Source organism: Sapajus apella, unplaced genomic scaffold (assembly GCF_009761245.1).
Source record: "Sapajus apella isolate SASKATOON/1434 unplaced genomic scaffold, GSC_monkey_1.0 scaffold7, whole genome shotgun sequence".
Lineage (NCBI taxonomy): Eukaryota > Metazoa > Chordata > Mammalia > Primates > Cebidae > Sapajus > Sapajus apella.
In genome coordinates, this window is record NW_022436947.1 from 9,474,018 (window position 1) to 9,493,360 (window position 19,343).

At 50.7% G+C, this 19,343-nt stretch overlaps 1 protein-coding gene across 1 annotated transcript in view; it reads left to right on the forward strand.

The window, feature by feature from the left end:
- PLXNA4 (plexin A4) overlaps positions 1 to 19,343 on the forward strand; it is a 458,024-nt gene that overhangs the window by 418,311 nt on the left and 20,370 nt on the right. Inside the window, exons 25-29 of the mRNA XM_032275957.1 lie at positions 4,043 to 4,202; positions 14,645 to 14,748; positions 15,292 to 15,391; positions 16,589 to 16,779; positions 18,000 to 18,169. Of these exons, the coding sequence (XP_032131848.1) occupies positions 4,043 to 4,202; positions 14,645 to 14,748; positions 15,292 to 15,391; positions 16,589 to 16,779; positions 18,000 to 18,169 (725 nt within the window). The remainder of the gene's footprint in view (positions 1 to 4,042; positions 4,203 to 14,644; positions 14,749 to 15,291; positions 15,392 to 16,588; positions 16,780 to 17,999; positions 18,170 to 19,343) is intronic.

The window sequence follows — 19,343 nt, forward strand, 5'->3', positions numbered from 1 at the left end:
ACCCTAGGAGGCAGAAAAGCTTAGCATTCAAGAGCATGGCCTTTGGACTCAGACCTGGATTTGAGCCCTGACTCTGCCTTTGACCAACAGGGTGAATGGGGGCAGGTCCCTAACCTCTGTGAGTTTGGGTGTCTTTGTCAGAAATATTGGGAACATCAACAGAACTGCCTAAAGTAGGGATGACTGCAGTTGTTCACAGTGAAGTTGTGCAGAGGATCAAATGGGACAAGGTGAGCAGGCGGTGAAGCCCGCGTCACACCCGCGCACTAGCACTTGGTCACACAGGCCACGCCTGCCTCTCCCACCGTGACCATGCGTCCACTCGCTGCTCACTCTTTTCATACCCAACCCAGGGAGTTCACTCTCAGATTTTTTGGAGATCACTGTTATCTCCAACCAGCTCTTTTTCTCTGAGGAAGGGGAGGAGATGGGCAAAGCAGAAGTATGCAAAGATAAGAGCTGAGTGTTGGGGTGATAGGCAAGTGGCACCCAAGAATGGAGGCAAGAGAGACAGAAGGGAATGAGGAGGACAGGGGCTGTCGGGAGAGGAAGGAGCCACAGCAGCCTAGGGACGGTAGGGCTGGGAGGGAGTGCGATTCTCAGACAGCCCCTCCAGCTGCTCTGAGCTGTGGGGGGATGTCGAATTCCAGTCCCTGTGGCCAGCTGGGGAGACAGTTCCCACCTCTGAATGAGGTGGGAGGGCTGGGAAGGCTGCAGCCATGATCCACCTACCTCACTCTCATTTTCCAAAAGCCCCGGGAATCCCAGTAGATTTCTGAACAGATTTGTGGGGATTGGCTCCGTGATGAAGATTCAAAGGAGCAGCCTGTGAACGAGGCCCCTGCTTCCTGGCAGTTACCATCTGCTTGGAAGGAGAGAGAGAGAGAGAAAGGCTCCGATTAAAATGGAAAAGGGGGGAAAAACCCTTCCAAAAATAGAGACCTGCATGGGTTTCTTAATGAGACAGAACTATGGCTTAAATGTCTTCGAACCCATCTCCCCTGCTCCGCTCCCTTTCTTTCCTGTCTCCTCAGCACCTTCCCAGTATTGAATCCAACACAATGAGTTGTGATAATGTTCTGTCCCAAAATTGCAGCATCCTTTGTTCCAGACGCCACGGTACTGGTAGCGCACTGAGCTGGTTTTAGGTGACGCAACTTAAAGAGAATGTGAGGAAATTGGAGGGGGTCAGGGACCAGCATCCATTAAGGTGGGAAACCTTGGGGACAGGAGCAGTGAGGAAAGAGGAAAGAAACTGCTGTTGTTTTGCCTGGAGAAAAAAAGGCCACGGGGGTTTAGCAGCCACCTTCAGGCCGGGGGAAGGTATGTGCACATGTGCAGGGGAGTGGCCCCCTTGGGGTGTGGATGGAAGGCAAGAAATCGTGCAGGACAGCAGCACGAAGGGCAGGCAGACTCTCGAGAGCCAGCCAGATACAAAGATGGGGAGTCCTGGGACTGGGCGGTGGCTGGAGGAGCCCAGGGTGCTATGGGCCTGCTAAGAGTAGCCTTGCCTTGAGCAGGAGTGAGAACCGCAAAGAGGCTCTAAGAGGCTTGGGGGGGAAAGCGAGTGTACTACTTTGCAGTCAGGTGTGCCTCCTAGGGCTTTAGTGATTTATTAGATTGATGCTGGAGCTTGGACTGGTGTTGCTTCTGGCAGTGCCCCAGTACCACCATCAGCAACAACTGGGTGCTAGAGTACAAGATGCCTACTTGGGGGCCCACTAGAGCACAAGGTGCCCATGTGGGAGCCTCGAGCCAGGCAATGCTAGATGCCCACCCAGGAGCTTGCTAGAGTGCGAGGTGCCCACCTGGGAGCCTGCTAGAGCACTAGATGCCCACCCGGGAGCCTGCCAGAGCACTAGATGCCCACCCGGGAGCCTGCCAGAGCGCAAGGTGCCCACCCGGGAGCCTGCCAGAGCGCGAGGTGCCCACCCGGGAGCCTGCCAGAGCGTGAGGTGCCCACCTGGGAGCCTGCTAGAGCACTAGATGCCCACCAGGGAACCTAGGAGCACTAGCTAGTTTCCTGGGAATCTGAAAAATGCGGAGTCTCAGGCCCCATCCGAGACCTCCTAGATCGGAATCTGTGTCTCAACAAAGCTCCCAACTACTTGTATTCACATTAGCGTTTGAGAGCCACTTCCCTAGCAGAGAAATTGCCAGGCAGATTGTTAATATATTAACTAACCAAGAAGCACCGGGGAAGGGAAACTGTGGGTGGAGCTCTGGCTTGGCCAGCTGCCAGGGGCTCTGTCCTTCTGTGGGGCCACTGCTCCCACTTTAGAACTCCAACCCCTGCCCTGAGGTGCGCCACAGGGTTGTTCTCATGAGGCCATGCTGAATTCTTGTGGAAGTAGAAATGCCAGATCACATTTAGGTGGCAGCCTCTGCCTCATGGTTCCCTCAGAGGAGGAAGCCCAGAGCAAGCCGCGTTGCTGTCTTGGGAAGTCTGAGCTGCCCCACCAGGGCCCAGAGGACAGGACAACAGGGGCTGCCAGAACAGCCCAAGGGTCAGGCTTTGCTTGGCTGCTGAGCAGAGGGAAGGGGCCAGAAGGCCCTTAGAAGGAGGGGTGCACTTGGGGCAGAAGACTCTCCACCATGTTTTCAGGTGAGGGCATTTTGAGGGAGAGAGTTTGGTTTTATAGATTTCAGGGGGTTTTTTTCTTCTCCTTCTTAATGGAATAAGCGTGTTCATATTGGAGCTCATAGCAGTCTAGCTGCTAATGAAAGGCAGGTGCCCAGAGCCCGGGCTTCTGATTGCCACCACATGGAGCAAGAAGGGGGTGGAGTGGGGAGACACTGGTGTCTGGCTCTGCAAACCAGATCGGACAACTAGGAAATGCTTATGGGGGCATGGAGGGAGTGAAAGTTCCCAGGAGAGAGGCACAGGGAGGGCTCGCTGGCAGCAAGACCGGAGGGAGAGTTTGGGCGCCCAGAAGGGAAGGGGGCACTTGGCATCACTACCCCTAGGATGCCCAGCCTCTCTGCCTTGGATCTTTCGTGCTCACTTATCCCAGTACCCACAGCACCCACCCTGTTCCCCTGCAGTCCACCCATGAGCCCACACGGTGCTGTCGATGTAGAAAGAACCCACTGTGAGAACAGCAAGAGAAGAAAAGCCTTGATCTTTTTAAAAGGAAAAGCCCAGAACTTTTTAAAAAAAAAATAAATAAAAAGACAGTTAAAACTGTCTTTTAATTTTAATTTAAACAGTTAATGAAAAGTTAAAACTATTTTTTAATTAAAAATTTAAAAAGTTTTAACTTTTCCTACTAGCTCCAAAAACAGAAACAGAGGCCCTGAGCCATGCAGTCACCTCTTCCCCCGAGACAGGGGTTCAAGTTCAGGGCCAGGACTGAACCTGCAATATTTAAAGAGCATCTTTTTATTTTTAAAGAATACATTAAATGTCTTGTAGATTTGCCAACCTCTAATCAGGCGAATGAGACCTTCACAAAAATCAAAGCTTGTGAAATCTTTGGAGAAAGAAGCCAGATTCCTATTAGTTGTGTGTGTGTGTGTGTGTGTGTGTGTGTGTGTGTGTGTGTGTGTCCGAGAAGGAGTGACAAGAAGGAAACAGCCACACATGGATGGACAGGGAGGGGGTCTCAGAGGTGGGTGAGGGTTTGGGTGTGCCGCTGTAACGGACTCCTGCATGCATGTGTGAGAGAGAGCACCTGTGCATGCATGCATTGGCGTCCGTTCTGTTGCAAATTTCCCCTCACTGCTACCACAAGCTTGGGCATTGTTCCCTTTGAAAAATCAGGATTGTAATGAAGTTTGTTCTGACAGGGAGTGAGGTGTGCAGCTCGTACTCCCTCAAGGATGTTGAAGCCAAGGCATTGTCCTGCTTGCCTGGACAGGAAAGGGCAGTGGGCTTGGTGGGAGCACAGATGGCCTGGAGCCACCCTACCCCTCCCCAGCCCATCCTGGAGCAGAGGAGCCAGTCAGGGCGGGGTCCCATGGTGCTGCAGTGCTGTAGGGAATCTAGGAGCTTTTCCTGCTGCCCCATTTCATATGCCTCCTCTCCCCACCTTTCCCTCAGGTCCTGAGCTGTGTCAGCCCAGACAATGCCAACAGCCCTGAGGTCCCAGTAAAGATCCTCAACTGTGACACCATTACTCAGGTCAAGGAGAAGATTCTAGATGCCATCTTCAAGAATGTGCCTTGCTCCCACCGGCCCAAAGCTGCAGATATGGACCTGGGTGAGTAGGCTGCCCACCCAGGGGCTGTCCTTGTGGCTGGTTCTAAATTCGCCTCACCTTCTCCGTGAGCAGAGGCAGGGCTGGGGTAGAGATCAGAGGGGGAGAATCACTGGCTGGAGGGACTCAGGCATGCCCGGGCCCCCCCGGAGCCCATGGGCTTGGCTTCCCGGACCGCTTGGAATTGACCAGAGCTGGTCAGGGAGCAGTTTGCAGAGAAGGGACAGGGTCACTTGGCAGTCTGTTGGTGATCTGCCTGGCAGGATATGCCTCTGGGGTCCTTTGAGTAGCAGAGGGGTGGGAAACGAAGGAGTCATAGCTGGAAAGAAGGGAATTTAAGGGCACAGTCTATCAGCCTGAGCTCCTGTGCCCCAAGGTCCAGCCACTGCCTCTGTGGTCGCCTCAGGCTCTTCCCTTCCTCTCAGCTCCATGCCTGTAATTTTTGCCAAATACCTACATCTTGAGGGATCTGGGTCAGTGATAGAGAATGGAGAGAAAGTATAGGGGAAAATGAGATATGACAGCCTGCTGGGGAGCAGGATGACATTTTAACGGAATGTTCCATGAATAGATCTCCTCTATAAACAAGGGCATGCTGGTTACGGCCACCTGTACTTAGAGCCAGTTACGGTTTGCATGAGCAGGTCATAGATACCATCCTGGGGAAATCCTCCTGGAGACCTCCAGGATCTGAAGAGGCCAGCGAGGAAGAAAGGCAGTTCCAGCATTGGGGGCCAGCATCAAACACACCTAGATTTGAGTCCTGGTGCCGCCAAATTCTAGCTGTATGACCCTGGTCAAGTAATCTGTGTACGCCTTAGTTTCCTAGCTATAAATAGAGATAATCATAGTTTCTGCCTTGTAGTAAGAATTCGGTGAGATCATGCATGTAAAAGCCTCTTTAATGCAGTGTGTGGTCCATCATACACACTAAGTATTGGCTGCTGGCATCACTGATTACGAGGATAATATAAGGAGACTGGGTATGACTGTTTGTTGATGCTGGGCATGGAGGAAGAAGCGTTGATGTGTGTGTGTGCTCGTATCTGGAGATTCCTGGCAACATAGTGGTGGGAGGACCCCTCAGATGTCTCTAATCCATCCATCTGGCCTCTAAGCTGGCTTCGGCTAAGCCATCCAAGACAGACGGGCATCTCTGCTATTTTCTAAAATCCAGAGGGAATTTTCGTCGCCTCCCACTGCCTCACCCCACTCCCTCTGAATTCTGATGCCTAAAGATTCTTAGGATCAGGAAGTTGTAGTAACTCCTCTAAATTCTCACTTCTTCACTTAACCCCATCTCTTCTCGCTTGGCTCTTAACTGAAGGTACTTGGCCCTGTGCTCTGAGCTTGGATGCTGAGGGAGGGAGACTGGGTGAGCATGTGTCTCCCTCTACCGTGGAGGTGTCTCTGAGTATGCTGTTTCTGGGACACAGATAAAGCCAATATGTGATGGTGGTGGGAGGGGTGTGGGTGTGTGCTCATGTGTATGCCCTTAGAGCCAGAGTGGATCTGTGTGTCTGCTTGCATTTGATTTGCTTTTGCTGCCATGAAGATCCCACAGACTCATGGGATGAACCCGTTATGGCCCAGTGGGAGAGAGAACAGTTCCTGGAAGGAGGACTATTGTGTTTCCCATGTCCAAACAATTCAGTGGGATACTCCTTAATGGATTTTTCCAGAGAGACTTGAGTTTGGTAGTGGAATCAGCTAGCACCCACTGTTCCTGTTTTATCTGTGGGCCATATAGCAGGGGCTGCCTTCAGCTTTGCAGGGTCCTTAATGCAACTCAGGTGGGAGGAGAGTCCGGAGAGAGTGGGGCCAAGAGGGAGAGCTGTGATCAGAGCAGGCTCTTTCATGCTGGAAGGTCAGATCGCAAAGTTGTGCCAGAACATAGAAGGAGCACCTGCATGCGGCTGCATGAAGAGGTGTGTGTTTCTGTGCTTAAGAATGGGTGATTTCTAATAGGGGGCTCACAGAAGGCAGCCCCGTGAGCCTCATCCTGAGGGTCCCTTAAATCACTTCCTTCAAAAGCTTAGGGGTGCAAGCCCAGCAAAGCAAGTCTTTTATGAGATACAAAGCCTCCTGCAGCCAGAGTTATAGACTATCTGGAGTGGAAACAGCAGCAGACAAAGCAGGTGCAGTCACTCTTGCCATCCACCATGATGAAAGGAAGCCCAAGGGCAGCTCTACAACCAGGACCTGCCCAAGGGTGGCTAGTCTCCCCAGGTAGAGGCTGCTCGAGCCAGGGAAAGACTACCCACTTCCAAAGGGAAACAGGTCTCCAGTGCTCACCATAACTGTTCTGTTAGGTGCCCCAGAGAACAGAGGGGCTCCCTCTGCCATCACATACACTGCTGGACCACATCTGGAGGACTAAGATCCCCACAGCAGGGACAGATAACAGAGAGGAGCAAGAAGGGGCTGGGGCATTTTGATCCTCAGGGCCCCATCTTGCTGGGGGAGGAGCATCACGCTGAGCTGCTCAGCAACATCTCCCTGCTCAGCCATGATGGGTGCTTTTCTGAGAATTTCCCTTTTTCCTTTTGAATCCAGAGTTTAGAGCTGCCTGCAAAGCTCTAGGCTTCTTCTTTCCAAAGCTAAATTGCATAGCAAGAAAAATGGAGCCTCCTCAGAGACCCAAATGCTTTTTCCACACTATTCAATCACAGCCACCCAAGAGGAGAGAGAGGCAAGGCAAGCTGTTCCCATCATGTAGGTGAAAGTGGTTTGAAAGCCTAAGAGCAATTTACAAATGTAAGGTGTGATTATTTATGCCAAAGGGACGCATAGCACATTGGCACTCACTCAGCCACATATGCTGCACAGAGCCAAGACAGCACAGCATGACCCCTGACTTTCTCCCGCCACCCCCATGCCTCCTCCTCCCACAGCTGAGGGCATCCAGCAAAGGCTGCCTTCCCTCTGCTGAAGCCCAGCCCCTGGCAAGGCAGGAGCACCCATCCCAGGCCAGCTCAGCAGGAAGCAAAGACATCTGTCACTACCCTGTCCCTGTCCCGAGTAAATCCAGCCCAACCCTGTGCCCTCTTGCTTGGCTTTTGCCTCCTGCCTGCTGTTATCGTCACTGTGGGCCCTGGCTTTGCCTGCCTGCTCACCCCTGACATGTCTATTCATTGCTCCCCCAGCTCCTCAGAGCTCTCCCACTCCTCTCCCTCCACTCCCTCACCAGACCTGTCCAAGCATTAAGGAGCCAAGATGGGAAACCATGTAAGGGTTTTCCAAGGAAATAGAACCAACAAGGTTGTATGTGTTTGTGTGTGTGTGTATAAATAGTGACACAGATATTTAAAGAAGTGACCACCCTCTTATGGAGGCTGACAAGTCCAAAATCTGCAGGGTTGGCTGGCAGGCTAGAGACTCACGGAGGAGGTGACATTGCAGTTCAACCTGAGGGCCGTCTGCTGGCAGAATTCCCACTTTCTCAAGGAAGGTCAGGCTTTGGTTCTAGTCAGGACTTCAGCTTCTTGGATGGGTCCCACCCACACTATGGAGAGAAATCTGCTTTATTCAAAATCCACCCTGATATAAATGTTAATCTCATAGAAACCCTCACGGAAACATCTCGAATAATGTGTGACCAAATATCTGGGCACTATGGCCCAGCCAACTTGACACGTGGTATTCACTATCCCAGGAACCGCAGGGCCCACATTCACTGCAGTCTGTTGGAAGCTGGGGAAGGAAAGCAACCACAGGAGGATTTGGGACCAAGTCGGAGCTCTAAGGCACAGTGCCCAGGTACCACTCACTCTGCGACAAATGAGGCTGTCCCCACATCCAGGTTTATGTCCCTTTTCACCCACAGGTATCTGGGCAGGCGAGGTACCTGTTTCCATCACTAAACTCTTCAACAAACGCTAGAAGATCCTACACTGTGGCCAGCTCTGTGCCAGGCATGGGGGTCCCAATGTGCTTGGAAGTTCCCCACTTCTTAGCAGACTGGCAGAGGCAGGACATTTTTCTGTCTGAATGAAGGAACTCTTTTTCCTCCTCCCTTGAGTGATTTCCCTCAAGGGAACTCACTGGTGCCATTCTTTTCCCCTGCAGAGATGGAAAATCTGTGGCTCAGAGAAACACAGTGCCTGGGCCCAGGTCACACAGCAGGGAGGTGGGGAGAACTCAGTTCCCTTCACAAGCAGTCTCCTCTGCGGCCCATTTCCTCTCCTCTCTGCAACTGCCCGGTGACCTCCAGAGATCCCTGTAGTTTAATGCAAATGCTCTATCAATAGCCCCCAGAACTCCCCATCCTCTCTCTGTCTTACGGCTCAAGCCGAGCAAGCTGAAAGGATATATTTTTTCAAATAAGTAATTCCTGTAGGCAATAAAAAGATACACTATCTTCTGAGTGAAATATAAAGAGTTCACAGCAGCTGTCTCCTCAGTTTGCATTTTCCTCTGCACCTGATGGGAAGGACAGATAAAGATAATGGGATTTTTCTTTCTTTTTTATTTCACCTCCCTCTCTCCCTGGAAGGTGGAAATGTAACAAATTGGATTGTGAGTGTGTCTGTCCTTTGTGCTTGGTGCCTAGAGCAGGGCATCCGGCTGCCGGGCAGAGCTGCTGAGAGAGAGGTCAGAGCTAGCAATTTTCTCTTGGTGCCATGCATATGAATGCCAGGGTCACCTTTCCTCCTTCCCACGGACACCACCTGCCTTCTAAACTCTTCCTTGACCCACCATACCACCTGGAGCGATGCCAGAGCCCTATGTTCCATATTCAAGAATATCTACTGAGTTCTAGCTTGTCTGTCTTAAATCGGGAAGCAGGGCACAGGCTTCCTGGGCCTTTTGCTCTCCAGGCACCCCCAAATAGCAACAACTCATCAGTGCACAGCGCTTCACACTTTACAAAGACCTAGTACCTTCAGTCCAAAGCACACACTTCTATTCAGGAATTTCTTCTTTTAAGCACCAGATGTCATAGGTCAATCATGTTCTATTTGGGAACTTGCTTTTAAAATATATTTTTTTAAAACACAGAACATTTTTAGAGGGTTACCTCTCCTGCTCCCAGGTCAACCTTCTGACCTCTGTAGCAGTCACACTCTGGTCTTCTCTTGGCTCTCCCAGCTCTTCTCTGGGGCCTGCTCCCAGCACTTCAGTGTGGCCGGGTGCTGAAGGTCTCCAGGCTCCCTGCCAGGTGTTTCCTTGGGGCTCGTCTGCTGATAGGCGTGCAGGGCCTCCTGCATCCTCCTCCTCAGCTCGGGTTTGGAGGGTGGGGTGGGATCCTAGTGAGAACCTGTTCACAGTGCCCCCAAAGTAAGGAAAGGTGCAGGGGTGGACTTCCAGGCATGTGTCCATGAAGGTGGTCCTGCATGACTGTGCAGGTCGATTTTGCTGGCTCTGCCCTGCCTAGTCGCTGTCTGCTTCCACCCTTGCCTTTCTTCAGCAGCCCTTCCTGAAGCTTCCTGGGATGGGTCTATCATCATCTCTTCCTAGGAGAGATGATGATAAGACTGGAAGTGGGGTTATTGCAAAGCCTGAAGGGTCCCCAGCCTGGGTAAAAGAAGATGCATGTGCACATGTGTGTGTGAATGTGGGGGTGCCCTTGCACCCATCTGCATGTCTATACTGTGAAAGCCAGAACGACAAGGTGCCATGCACCCTGGGGAGAGTTTGCCTCTCAGCAGAGCACCTACTGGCGGATAGGGGACTCTTCAAGAGCCAGGCTAGTGGGGTTCTCCATGCCAGCATCCCCCTCCAGGTTGGCCTGCAGAGGATCTCTTTCCTCCCTATGCCTCAGCTTCCCACTGCCAATCACGTGGATCTCTACACAGTTGGAGGCAAGCCAGTGTGCTACCTCCCCTTCCTAGAGACTCTGCAAGCACAACCTGGCCATCTTCTGAGTGTCCCTGAAACCCATCTCCACAGCCATCTCCTGAGCATCCCTGAAACCCACACCCCTGCCCCACTGCCTTAGCTTAGGTCCTTGCTGCCACTTCTGCTTTGGACAAAGGCGGCCATCCCGGCAGGGCTCATGCCTCTTTGTCCCTCTAGTAATGTTCTCCTCTCCTTATCCCCTCCCTACTCTGTCTCCACGGCCTCAGCTCAGCCCCAGACACCTTGGCATGGCATCCTGGATCTTTCTTACCTCAGCTCCTTACCTTCCCACGCCTCTCCAGCCTCTCCTTCCAACTTTCTCTGCTCAGACTCATCTATCCCTAGAGTTGCAACATGAGTGCCACCTTTGGACCAGAACAGCTGTCCCCCTGGCCAGCCAGCAAATCCCCACTCATCCTTCACAGTTTAAACTGGGCAGCCCTTTCCCACCACCTCCCTGCATCTCCTCCTCCCTGTCTCACCCTGGCCCTGACCACAGGCTCTTGCACAGCCTCTACACAAGGAGTCATCAAAAACAAGGGCTTATGTTTTATTCCGTTTCCTTGTTTAACTACCTCTCCTGCCCAGCTGGCCATGCCCAGCACACTGGGGGCACAAGGCAAGCGTGTGATGAATGAGTGAGTGTGGAGCCGTAGCACCTCCTGGACCTTGGTTCTCACCATGGAGACTGCAGGAAACGCATCTTGTGAGATGGGACCGTAGGTGTCCTCTTTTGTAGGAGACAATGTTTGTGAGGAGTCACTCTGCACCAGGATTTGCTTCAGCGGTCTCTGAGCTCAGCGTCTCATAGCATTTTGTGCCTGGGAGGTGTTTTCCAGCTTCTCACTATGCCCCATGGGCAAGCAAAAAATGCCCAAGAGTCTCAGCCTTCACAGGAGGATGCTGGCCATTGGCTGAGCTGTGACATTGCCTCTTGGCTGTCCTAATGTGGTCACCTCCTACGGAGCAAGGTAGAGCCTCAAAAGAGAAATATTTTTAGAGATATTTTTATAGGCAAGACAGAAGGAGCCCAGCTGGTGAAGGATGCTGGATCAAGCACTGGGAGACCTGGGTTCTATTTATTTTCATTACTGTTATTGAAACTAACCACACATTGCATATGCAGCAAAGCACAAAATTAGATACTACCCTCACAGAGGGCCTCCTGAGGCTGATTCATCCAGCTGGGCACACCATGAGGGGATCAGGGTGCTGGCCTTCATATCTAAGGTGGCAGGGCCGTCTCTTCCTCAGCTGACCCAACCTGACCTTGGGATCTTTACTCCTGCGTTGGGGATGAGATTTTATGAGCCCAGCCATGCAGTTCAGGAGAGGGCACTGCTCCTGGGCTAGAAAGAAGCCACTTCCATTGGCCTTTGACCTTGGCTTTTCCTGGTCCCAGTTTTACTCAGTAAAGCTCTATGACTCAGACTTCCATTGAGAGAAGGTCAGGAAGTTGTACAAGAGCACTCTAGAAAGCTGAGCCCATGCCCATTTTCTGTTCTTGACACAATCTGTAACAAGCCTAGGGAAAACAGAGGCCATAACTGGCCTGAATAAGGGCTTTCAGGAAAGGAGGGAGGGTAGGTAAATATGGAAGTGAACAGGGTAAAAGTAAGGAATTTGGGTGAAGAGTGACATTAAGGAGTGGCTTTCCTTGTTGGCCTACTTGAAGTATTCTGTGCCAGGGAAATGTGGGGCTGCCCTCCAGTTACACTCCACCCTCCCTCCTCCATTCCTGGTTTAGCTGGTTGGGCTACTTGTGATCCTTGCTTTCTTCCTGAAAGCCTCATGGATGGAGCTAGCCACACCAGCCGCCCGTCCCTCTGGGTTCTCTTTCATCATGACTAGGTTGTAGATGCTGCAAAACAACTTTCCAATTTTAGTATATGTGCTGCCGAATCGAGCACTACAAAACAACTTTTACTTCTTCTCCTCCTCCTCCTCTTCCTGCTTCTCCTCCTCCTTCTGCTTCTCCACCTCCTCCTCCTCCACCTCCTTCTCCTTCATCTTCGTCTTCTTTCTTCTTCTTCCTCCTCCTTCTTCATCTTCTTTCCTCTTCTTCTTCTTCCTCCCCCTCCTTCTTCTTCCTTCTTTCTCCTCTTCTCCTCTTCTCCTTTGACCTTTCTAATGTTTCAGAAAAAAAAAAGCACATAGCAATTTTTTCTGTCTAGGAGATAACAAAATAGGCTTGAGAGATCTAAGAGCCAGCTAAGTGTTCTCCTTGATTCCAGCCCCCTTTTCCTCATATTGGCTTTTGGGGAACATTCCTGACTTTTTGAGATAGTTGTCAATGAGACATGGCCATCCTCTACCCAGTCTTTTGGTTAGGGGCATGGAGGTAGAAGTAGATGGACTCTCATTCTCATAATTGCTGGCGTGACTCAGCCAGGGCTGTTGAGTATGGCCACCCAGGCTGTGCACTGCACAGCTCTAAGGGGAATTGTGCATCATGGAACAAGACCTGCCTTAGGGCCCAGAATCAGTCACCAACTGTCATTGCCTATTCTGCCAGGCCATGCGGTTTATTCAGATGCCCCTGAGATGTGCTACAATTCTTTATCAGCAAGGAGTACCAGTGCAGCTGCTAAGCTAAAGAGCTGCCTCTCGGCTGGCACCTTCTCCTTCTAGTCCTAGCAAGCCCCATGGTCAATTGGGTGGAGGAGACTCCCTTGGTGCCCAGCCAGAGAACTTAGGACTTAGTGTCCAGAGCTGAGTTCATTATATCTCTCCCTGCCCTGAATATGACGAAAGCAGAATGCTGACTCCCTTTTGTGTTGTGTCCCAAAGCTATTCCTGTGCTGCTGTTCCTCCACCCCCGGCAGCCTCCGACTTAACCAGGTGCTGCTCACCATGCAAGCGAGGGAGGCTCGGTGCTGTATACCCCCAACCTGGGCTTGTCTCCATCAGCATCCAACTGCATAGCACATCAGCTGTCTGGCCAGCTTGGAGAGATTCTTCTTCCTTTTCTCCAACCACTCAAAAATGCATGCATGCATTCATCCATAAAATAAAAAACAAAACAAAAATCAAGAAACAATACAACAATAAGCAAAAACACTAATGATCAGACACCTTAGTGAGCCATTTTCCCCTTTGCCCATTAGCCTAACTGCCCAGACCATAATCACCATGAGCAATCCTAGCTGTGACATCCAAGGGACTAAGGGATGGATGGTCCCCAGAGACTTCTCGCTCCAGCGAGCAAGCATGTAGTCCCTATGCTTTCACTCCTTTACCACCTGACACTACAGTAAGCTCTAAATCAGGCAGCAGGGAAGCCCCAGGGACTGGAGGCAAGGGGCTTAGATTTTAGGAGGATTTCTGCTACTCCAAAGGGCATGCCATCCGTGAAATGGGGATGGCAGCACAGACCAAAATAAACGCACAGTGCAGGGAGGAATTGGTGCTCTCTGTGCCACACATGTGGCTTGGCAGGAGGGAAATGAGGAATAGAATCTGAACATGTGAGACATAGGAAGAAATCTGTATTGAGTCAAGCAGTGATTGCCAGGCCACTTAATCCAGCAACTAACCACACTCTGAACAAGCCTAGCGTCCTTTGTACATTTCAGAAGTATCAGCATCTGAGAAGCATTGAGCAGGATCTGGGCTGCCTGGAAACCAAACATCTGGCTTCTTGGCTGGAACACATGTTGCATTTGAATTTAAGAGGCAGTTTTTCCTTTCTGGTGTGTGTCCATGAGAATGGTATGTGTGTGTGCTGCATGAGAGTTTGTGTGTCTGACATACACATGGATTTTCATGTGTGTACATTTCAAGATAGGAATGTGCACTTCTCCACCTACATGTGATTTGTACCAAGTATGGTGATGGGGATTTGGTTGATGAGAAACAGCCTCCCCTTTCCTCATGTGTGATCCATCAGTAAGCCCATGTGTTGTAGGTGTTTAGGCCCATGAAATAATATGGTGATGTAAGCATATCCTTGCAGCATCAAATAATTAGGTGTTGATGGATTACAACGTTGATATCATTTACATCAACTTTGTGGGGAAGGGGATGTTCATGGGCATGAGAATCGGTTTTGCTGATATTTTCCACACTCTTTGACCCAATCTCTCTGACAAGGGTGACATATCTGCCAGCTTCACCCTGTAGGATACACCCCTGGAACAGGTCTGGGGCTGCACAGTGACTGAGCCCGCAGGCTTGATTTGATCAGCTCTAAGAGCTTCCAATCAAGCAAACAAGCCATGCTACCACGACTGTGCCACTTTGCATTTGCCTCATGCTTTGTCAAGTGCTTAGTGTTTTATTATGTGCCTCATTCATTTGGCCAATGCTTTTTGAGCATCTCCTTTTTACAGACGTGGCCATTCATAGCAAGTAGATGGGCAGGAATGGATAAGTGACGTCAGCCCCATTTTGGTCACATAGTTTGTTGGGATTAGAACCAGAGCTGGAACTCAGGGCCTTTCGGCATTGAGAGCTTCGGCCTCCATTTTCACAGGAGCGTGTGCTAGCACTGGCGATAGATACACCCTTGAGATGGCACTGTGTGGGTACCTACACAGGGGTCCTCGGCTTCCCTTCAGAAAGGGTCAGAGGGCCTCTCTGAGATGCCACCTCTCTCTCGGCAGAGTGGCGACAAGGAAGTGGGGTGAGGATGATCTTGCAGGATGAAGACATCACCACCAAGATTGAGAATGATTGGAAGCGACTGAACACGCTGGCCCACTACCAGGTGAGGAGAATGTGGAAAGGGGAGGAGCTAGTCAATTACATGTCCATTGCCCTAGAAGTCATTGCCCTGGAATAACAGGGCTAGACACTAAGCTCCTCACCTACACTCCACGTTCTCTTAGTGATCCAGAGGAAATTGATGTCTCCCAGCCAAGAAACCAGGGAACCCTGGCTTCTTTGGTAATAACATGCTGACACGCACACTTTCTGCAGGGCATGGGCAGAGTCCCCAAGGAAGGCCCTCCTGAGAAGTTCCTCTGGACATTTAAGGCTGGGTCATCTCCCAGGGAAGCACTGGGATAGAGAATGCTGGGGATGAGCTCTTGCCAGAAGTTACTCCAAGAGAAGCCACAAAATAAAACACTAGTCAGTATCCAGATTGATGTCTTGTTTTGCTGCAAGGAAAGCTGACAGCCTCCAAAGTCCCCTAGTTCTCCAGCAAGGCACCAATTGCCCCTTAGTGCCAAATTCATCCTGATTTCTCCTTATTTCCTGGAGTGGCAGAGCTTCTGTGCCCAGTCCCTGAGAAGCCTTTTCCCTGTAGGTCCCAGATGGTTCCGTGGTAGCATTAGTGTCCAAGCAGGTGACAGCCTATAACACAGTGAACAACTCCACCGTCTCCAGGACCTCAGCGAGTAAATATGGTAAGATCCCACCAAGCGTCCTGGGGAGTCCTGGGTGTCCTGAGCAGTTGTTGTCATGACAGCAGCATAGCCAGAAGGCAGGAGACTCCTGGAGAGGGGTGGTGGGGCATCAGGCAGGCTGATCATCGGGGAAGACAGCTAGGTGGGGGAAGAGGCCCCTGGTTTCAGGCCCCTGATGCATAAGCAAGACCTTCATCCAGGTGCAAAAGAAATAAAGCCAACCTTCGTAAATGTCTTCCAGGCTGTAAGATGCTTTTCCTTGTGTGATAGCTATTATCTCACATCATGTTCATAACAATCCAATGAATTAAATTATTATTTTCCCCTATTATGCATATTAGCACATTATAACTCAGATGCACAGAGGCTAAATGATTTGTAAGAGCCACTGTTATTTTGCAGTGGAGTGCAGGTACAGACCAGGTGCAAAGCTCTGCAGTGGTGGGGAGAGGGTGCCGGAGGTGGGATAGAAGCCAGAAGGAGCCCTGTTCTGCCCTATCTGTGTGCTTTGGCATTGGTCATGTGACCACTATAAGCCTTGGTTTAATTTCACCAGAAGAAGCGACTGAAAAATCTACCAACTGAACACAGTCATTCTAGATAATAAGTAGATGAATACAGAGAATCGTGCCTGCACACAGTAGGACCGCCATTTCTTTTTCCTGCTCAATACTCATGTCATGACACTCCACAAAGAATGGCAGGAGTTTCAGCAAATAAATAGGAATGACTGGTACAGGCAGAGGGGAGGACAGAGTAAAGTGAGCAGGTTACCAGGTGCTTACTCATCCGATCAGCAGTTACTAAGGGAGACAGGCTACCTGCTCTTAAGTATGTACTTAATTGGCTACACAGAACACATCCTGAGACATGACTTGAGAACTCTTACAAGGAAAAGCATTAAAAAAGTACGGGCTTAAATTTTTACAAATTGAATAATTAAGGGTTGACACGATGCAGGGTACAGGAAGGAGGGGGAGATGTGAGTGGGTGGAATTAGCCACAGAGTTTCCCGGAGGTGGTGAGAAAGGCATCCCAGTTTCAGGGAAGGCACCAAACCAAGGTAAGGTGACAGCACCAACCAATGGCAGGAAGGATCAGACAGGCGTTGGCTTCCGCCGGAGCCAGGGATGCTCGGTAAGGTGACGAAGGCTGTGTGGCCTCACATGCATTGGGGGGTGATCCTTGCCTCTGCAGAAAACATGATCAGGTACACGGGCAGCCCCGACAGCCTCCGCTCACGGACACCTATGATCACTCCTGACCTGGAGAGCGGAGTCAAGATGTGGCACCTGGTGAAGAACCACGAGCATGGAGACCAGAAGGAGGGGGACCGGGGGAGCAAGATGGTGTCTGAAATCTACCTGACCCGACTCCTGGCCACTAAGGTATCAGACTTGAGAACTGGGTGCAGGAAGCCCAGAGGCTATGCAGAGGGGCTTCATTAGCCCTCAGAAATGGCAGAGTGGCCAGTACCCAGCATTCATGCTGGTGCCGTATCTATTACCCGCCACAGGAGGCACTGCTGATCAGCCCCGGTACCAAACCTCAGAATCCTTTTCAACCTGGTGCTCCTGGCTAACCCCATCAATATATCAGTGTTGGCATGCAATCTGAAGATTTGTTTCTATCTCTTCTCCACATCCTTCCGAAATACTGAGACACTAACTGCCTCTTTTCACATTCTTCCCCCATGCCTTATAAAAGAATGATTTCTTCTCTGGGGTGTCATCTATGATTTCAAGTGGGAAAGTCAGGGCTCCATCAACGACTTCCAAGGCACCCATCCACCCTCCCTCTCTCCATCCCTTCCTTTTTTTTTTTTTTTTTTTTTTAAACAGAGTCTTGCTCTGTTGCCCAGGCTGGAGTGCAGTGGTACCATCTCTGCTGACTGCAACCTCCTCCTCCTAGGTTCAAGCAATTCTCCTGCCTCAGCCTCCCAAGTAGCTGAAAAGGACAGGTGTGTACCACCACACCTGGATTTTTTTTTTTCTTTTTTGTATTTTTAGTAGAGATGGGTTTTCACCATGTTGGCCAGGCTGGTCTTAAACTCCTGGCCTCAAGTGATTATCTTAAAATGCTGGGATTGCAGGTGTCAGCCACCACACCTGACCCTAGGCACCATTTCTAATCCTGGTTCTGGGGACATTGCTTGCCTGCAGTGCTAGTGTCTTTCACTCCTGAGACTGGGCTCTCTGCAGAGCCAAGTGAGTCACTGTTCATTAGCCAGTGTGAGTAATGCCCACACAAAACCAGCAGATTGTGTTTGTCTGCTCTGACCAAGTGAGTGTTCATTAGCATTTGTGAAAAGTGCTAAAATAACACCGCCAGAGGGTGTTCAACCAAACCGTGTTGTTGGCAGCGGAAGCCTTACGTAGGTCCAGTCATCAGTGTTACATCTCTTTTCCATGTGCAGAGGGAATTTAAAGCTGTTAGAGACAGATGAAATGGGAAAAAAATGATTTAATGCATGGGCTTACCCAGTTTCACCCAAGCAAGGGTGGGTTGTATACCATCCTCCCCTGCCTAGGTCTGTGAGGCAGGTTTTAAAAGCCATCCTCAGAACTACAGGACTTGAGCTCTGTCTGGACGTGTCCTGCCTCCCCAGGGCACGCTGCAGAAGTTTGTGGATGACCTCTTTGAGACCATCTTCAGCACGGCACACCGTGGTTCTGCCCTGCCCCTGGCCATCAAGTACATGTTTGACTTCCTGGATGAGCAGGCTGACAAGCATGGCATTCATGACCCGCACGTCCGCCATACCTGGAAGAGCAACTGGTGAGTGAAGGGAGGGCAGGGGACGCATCAGGAGCCCCGAGCCCACCGAGCCTTGAGTCAGTGGTGGTGGGACTCTGGGCCTTCAGGAGAAGGGCTGGCCAGAGTCTGCTTTCATCAGCAGGGACTCTGAGCAGGCTCATTTCCTGGTCCTCCCTATGCACTCTTTTTAGATTTTTGTGCTCACTCCTCTCTCACTTCCCTCTAGTCAAATCTGTCTGTGCATCTTTCTTTCCTATCGTTTAGTCAGTTAACAAACATCTGTTGAACCAGCTGAGGAAGCAAGAAATAATATGCCAAATGTCACAGCCAGGACACTCTTCCATCCAAGTATCTCCTGGGTGCCTGTGATTATGGTAGACACTTGAGGGTTGCGGGCTAATCAGACATGGCCCCAGCTCTCAGTGAGCTGACAGATGAGGGTGAGAGGCAAGGAAGTCTGCTGGTGTGGCAGAGAGGCAAATGCTATGGAAGATGGAGGGTGTGCCATGTGCAATTGGATCTTAGAAGGGCAGCGTCTAACAGTGACTTGCAAGCAGTTCCGAAACATATCTAGGAATCAGCCAGGTGAACAAAGGGCATCCCTGTTCTCTTCAAGCAATTTCTCTCTTCTCTTCCCATAAACTCCTTTTCCAAGGAGTTTGGTGTGGTGAAGAGACCGGCCCTTAACCACTGTGTCTTCCTTTGAGGCAACAAGATTTCTCCAAGTACTAATTAACATTCTAGGTGTTCTCCACTATGATCCCCTCTCTCCTTTTAACATGGATCCTCCTTCCCTTCACTTGAGAGTAATTTGTATTTTGGGTTGAAATTGCAAGATCACACATCAGTATTCAGCACTTAGTATGGAACCTTGCATAAAGCTGGGACTCAGTAAATATTGATGAGATGCAGAGCCAAGGTGGTCTCTGGTTGAAAGCTCTACCTGAAGCAAAGCTGGCTTATCCTTTGTCCCATCGGTTCCAGAACTGCCTCCCTGTAGCTTTTCCATGGTGCCTGTCCCAGGCTGTTCTTCCCCAGATCGTTCTTCCGGGGCAGTGTGGGCCTGTTGCCCAGCACTGACAACTGTTAGGATGGGCAAGGCATTAGGGCTCAGCCGAGCACCCTGGCACCCAGCCGCGGGCCCCAAAGCAATGCACAGATGAAGGCAGAAGTCAGGCTGTGAGACCCAAATTTT